At 45.2% G+C, this 5,109-nt stretch overlaps 1 protein-coding gene across 2 annotated transcripts in view; it reads left to right on the top strand.

Annotated features, from left to right (window-relative positions):
- Positions 1–5,072, top strand: part of rpgrb (retinitis pigmentosa GTPase regulator b) — a 12,080-nt gene extending 7,008 nt beyond the window's left edge. For both annotated transcript variants that reach the window (XM_017441501.3, XM_017441502.3), the window contains exons 11-14: positions 709–828; positions 1,616–1,705; positions 1,786–1,845; positions 2,845–5,072. In XM_017441501.3, coding sequence (XP_017296990.1) covers positions 709–828; positions 1,616–1,705; positions 1,786–1,845; positions 2,845–4,938 — 2,364 coding nt within the window. In that variant the 3' untranslated portion in view covers positions 4,939–5,072. The remainder of the gene's footprint in view (positions 1–708; positions 829–1,615; positions 1,706–1,785; positions 1,846–2,844) is intronic.
- Positions 5,073–5,109: the final 37 nt, after the last annotated feature.

Consider the following 5,109-nt stretch of genomic DNA (forward strand, 5'->3'; position numbering starts at 1 on the left):
CTTAATCCAGAACCAATCATCTGATCACACCGAGTTCACTTAATCCAGAACCAATCATCTAATCACACTGAGTTCACTTAACCCAGAACCAATCATCTGATCACACCCGAGTTCACTTAATCCAGATCCAATCATCTGATCACACCGAGTTTACTTAATCCAGAACCAATCATCTGATCACACCCGAGTTCACTTAATCCAGAACCAATAATCTGATCACACCCGAGTTCACTTAATCCAGACTCAGTTAACTCCTGATGAAATCTGAGTTCACTTAATCCAGACTCATTTAACTCCTGATGAAACCTGAGTTCAGTTAATCCACACTCATTTAACTCCTGATGAAACCTGAGTTCACTTAATCCAGACTCGGTTAACCCATGATTAAACCTGAGTTTAGTTAATCCAGACTCTGTTAACTCCTGATGAAACCTGAGTTCACTTAATCCAGACTCTGTTAACTCCTGATGAAACCTGAGTTTAGTTAATCCAGACTCAGTTAACTCCTGATGAAACCCGAGTTCACTTAATCCAGACTCATTTAACTCCTGATGAAACCTGAGTTCACTTAATCTAGACTCGGTTAACTCCTGATTAAACCTGAGTTTAGTTAATCCAGAATTAATAACTTGATTATTCTTGATTCTATAATCCAGACACCATTTCCGGATTATTAACAGCTGAGTAAACCTCACTTCTTGCCTTCAGGAGCGTTCTCCGGACAAGTTTGGACCGATGTTCCGCACGCTGCCTACCATGGCGCCACTTCCTGTCCCCGTTCAGACCGGCCCGACTCGACTGCCTCCTCCTGAGCTGAGCCACAAAAAGGTGCTGAACGGCCCAGCAGGGTCCACCTCGGACCAGGATCACAGCTCTCTTTATTTTATTTTATTTTATTTTATTTTATTTTATTTTATTTTATTTTATTTTATTTTATTTTATTTTATTTTATTTTATTTTATGATTCGTCCAACTATAAATATCAGTTTTTATTAACTGTATTTTCTTTTAAATTTATTTTCAAAGTATTAAATTTATCAAAATTAATCTCATATATTTGAAATGAATTTTTAAACTAGCAAAACAAAAGCTAAAAGCTACAATTAGCAAAACCGTATCTAAAAGCTAAAACCATCAGAACAGTAGCTAAAGATGAAATTCAGCAAAAGAGCAGATAGTCCAAAATGAGCAAAACAGGAGCTGAAAGCTAAAATTAGCTGAACAGTAGCTACAAGTTAGAACCAGCAGAACAACAGCTAAATCTAGCAAAACAATAGCTAAATGCTAAAATGAAGCTAGTTTGCTGAAGTAGATTTCAAAGAGAACAAAGATTTTTAAGAATTTAAGAAAGTATCAAAGTCAGAAATAACAGAAGTCGTAGCTGTTTTGTCCTGAAGTAGCTGAACAATTTCATGCCTAAACAGCTGAAAGTCTGCTGAAGTAGTTTGAAACAGTAACTGAAAGAAGTGTGAATGACAGTGGTCATTTTTCAAAATAAAATACCCTGCAGACCAGTTTTCAGGCAGGAGGGACCTCTGTGTTAACGGCCGATCCTCACAGCGGCTGTTTGCCTCGTGAGGAACAGTGCTGAGTCATGGTCTGTTTTTCAGAGCAGACGGACGGCGAGGCAGACGGCGCTGTGGACAGCCTGACGGACGCCGACAGCGTTAGAGGTCTGGGAGAAACCACAGACTTCCTCAACATGGTGAGAAAAGTCCGAGCTCATCTCAAACGTTGCAGTTTCTACATAAATGAAGTTTTCAGCTCATTTGTTGGTGCTGACAGACTCATGTGATGAAGATGGACGCCGGTGATGAAACACTGACTCTGTCTCCGCTGAACAAGGTGAGTCGGCTTCAGTCCATCCTCATCGCTTCTTATCTTCATCACGCCTGTAACCCTTCTGCTCTCATCGTTCCTGAGGTTGTTTCTGGTCAGGTTAGCTCAGCTGTTAGCTCAGCTGTTAGCCTCAGCCTGAAAGAAAAGCAACATAAAAAGTATGACTGATTGTTAGCTGCCCCAGAATAATCATAAAGAGCAGCCCGGCTGTTTAAAGGGAACTTTCCACTGTTTAACTCAGGCTGTGTGGGGTTCCTCAGGGAAGGAAGGTGGATGAGAAACAGCGACACAGAGGAGGTTAGGTCAGCCTTCGGTCTCATGTCCTCACAGATGTCCTAAATGTCCTTTAGACCAGCTGAATGGTCAGCCTGCCCACCTCTGATGTGACTGATTGTTGAAGCTCAGACCTGAGTGAGAAGGTTGTTGTTGTTGTTTCAGAGCAGTGAGTTCAGTCAGTTCTGTTGCAGGTTGGTCAGAGAGGCTCTCCTGACCTTCAGGATGTCAGAAGGTTGATGGTCCGACGGTCTCGTTCACTGAAATCCAGACAGATGGCGCTGGTCCAGCCTCTGAGAGGCCAACACACATCTGAGATACAAACGTCCTGAAAAATAAATATCTTCAAACCATTTGTCTCATCCACTGTTAGCAGAGAACTGAGAAACAAACAGGTGGAGAAGAATACTGTCCACCTACAGCATACAGAGATGACATACAACATGAGGGAAATTAAAAGGTTAACATTTCGAAGTATAAATCTTATTATTTTCAGTCTTCACTCAGCTTTAGGAATAGTTTCTTCATCCAGCTTCTGTCTGTTTTCTGTCAGGAGTAAAAGCTGAGCTGCAGCTCAAACAGTCCTCTGGTTGCTGTAGAAATGAAGGTCATAATGTGTGCACGTCGTGCACGTTTAAGATGAGACCAGCACTGATGATTGAACAGACTGTTGTCTTCTCTAATGCATGCCTCTTTCTCATCTTCTTCCTGCCTTCTTCATGCTGGGGACAGAGGAAGGGTAAGCATGCCAAGTCTGCCAAAGAGCAGAACCAAAAAAAGGAGAGAAAGCTCTCGAAGCAGAGCAGTTTCTCTACGACCTCTCCGTCTCGTAAGAGCGACACCGGCTCTCCTCGCCGGCTGAGGAGCAGCAGCTCTCGCTCTTCAGCCTCTCGGAGTCTGCAGAAACAGAAGAGCACGAGGCAGAACAAAGAGAATCTCGTCTTGGCTGTGGAGCAGCTGGGAAGGAGACCTGATAAAAACAGAACTCTGAGTGTCGATGACTTCAGGAAGGCAGCGTCCGAACGGAACCCCAGACCAGTTCAGAGTAAAAACCAGCTGATCGGGGTGAGCGGGAAACCAGCAGCAGAATCCAGACAGGAAGTTAAACAGGTGGAAACCAAACCTGTGAGGGTTAAAAACAAAACAGGTAAACCCGTTCATTCAGACTCACCTGGCTTCCACCTGAGGGACACAGTCCATGAGGAGAACACAAAGACAGAGAAGAAAAGACCCTCCAAATCCAAACCAAAACCAAACACAGATTTATCCAAAAACATCAAGAACCAGAAAAACCAAAAAGATTCTGATGCAAAGAAAAAGTCAGATCTCAGTCTGCTCGCTGGAGCCGTGTCTGTGGCAGCAGGAACAGTTTTAGTCCAAGAAATGATATCCAGGAGCAGACTGAGCTCCCCGTCAGGCTCAGAGAGCAGCCATGCAGTTCCTCAGGGCGCCATGAGAAGGTCCAACCAGGAGTCTGAGTCTCAGGGCGCCATGAGGAGGTCTGATCAGGAGTCTGAGTCTCAGGACGCCATGAGGAGGTCTGATCAGGAGTCTGAGTCTCAGGACGCCATGAGGAGGTCTGATCAGGAGTCTGAGTCTCAGGACGCCATGAGGAGGTCTGATCAGGAGTCTGAGTCTCAGGACGCCATGAGGAGGTCTGATCAGGAGTCTGAGTCTCAGGACGCCATGAGGAGGTCTGACCAGGAGTCTGAGTCTCAGGACGCCATGAGGAGGTCTGATCAGGAGTCTGAGTCTCACTCTGCTGAGGATTTCAGTCACAAATCTGCCGTCAGCATCAACATCATCCCTGCAGCTGAGAGTCCAGGACGGAGGACAAGTCAGGACGAGAAGGACACGAGTCAGGATGAAGGTGAGGAGCTGACAGGATCTGCAAGAGCAGGACAGGAGGAAGAAGAGGAGGACAAAGATCAGAGAACCAGCCCAGATGTCAGCCAAGAGGAAGAGGAGGTTAGTGATGAAGAAAGGACTAAAGGTGGAGAAGAAGATGACGATGATGACACTCTTCAACCAGAAGATCCATCTCAGGCTGATGAAGATAAGGAGGAAGAGCAGAGAACAAGTAAAGCCACAGAAAGCGAAGATGAGACAGAGGAGAAAGGAAGCAAAAGTGAAGATGAGGAGGAAGAGGAGGAGGAGGAAGAGGAGGAGTCGAGTCAGGATACTGAGAGTAAAGCAGAGACTGAAGAAGAGGAAGAGGAGGATTTAGAAAGCAAGAGAGAGGAAGAAGAGAATGAATTAGAGACTTTAAAGTCATCAGAAGATGAGGAAGAGGCGGAGGAAGAAGAGGAGGAAGATGAGAGTAGTTCTGAAGAGGAAGAGGGTGGAGAAAGCAGCGAGGAAGAGGAAAGTGAAAATGAGAAGAGTGATGAAGAACCGGGAGAGGGTGGGAAGAAAGCTAAAGAGAGTGAGGAAGAAAGTGAAGAAACAAATAATGACGAAGAGGAAGAAAGTGAAGAGGAGGAAGAGGAGGAAGAGGAGGAAGGGGAGGAAGGGGAAGAAGGGGAGGAAGAAAGTGACAATAAAAATGAAGAAGAGGAAGAGGAGGAGGAAAGGGAAGAAGAGGACAGACAGGGAACTGATGAAGAGGAGGAGGAAGAGAAGGAGGAGGAGGAGGAGGAGGAAGAGGAAGGAGAGGAGGAGGAGGAAGAGGAAGAGATTGTGAAAAAGAAAAAGGTTTCAGCAGCAAAAGGAGGAAGCAGCAAATCAGCAGCTGAGAGGAAACAGTGGAGAGGTAAAGGTCCGCCTGCAGGTGAGGAAGAGGAGTTCTGGGATGAAGTTTTACCAAAATACCTCAACCTGAAGTAACGGCTGCGCTCTGACCGATCAGTCCGTCCAACTACACAACCAGGTCACCAACCAGTTAAACTACCAACCAACCAACCATTAAACCAACCAACCATTAAACCAACCAACCAACCATCAAACCAACCAACCAACCAACCAACCATCAAACCAACCAACCAACCATCAAACCAA

The sequence above is a fragment of the Kryptolebias marmoratus genome, linkage group LG23 (assembly GCF_001649575.2).
Source record: "Kryptolebias marmoratus isolate JLee-2015 linkage group LG23, ASM164957v2, whole genome shotgun sequence".
NCBI classification, from domain to species: Eukaryota; Metazoa; Chordata; class Actinopteri; order Cyprinodontiformes; family Rivulidae; genus Kryptolebias; species Kryptolebias marmoratus.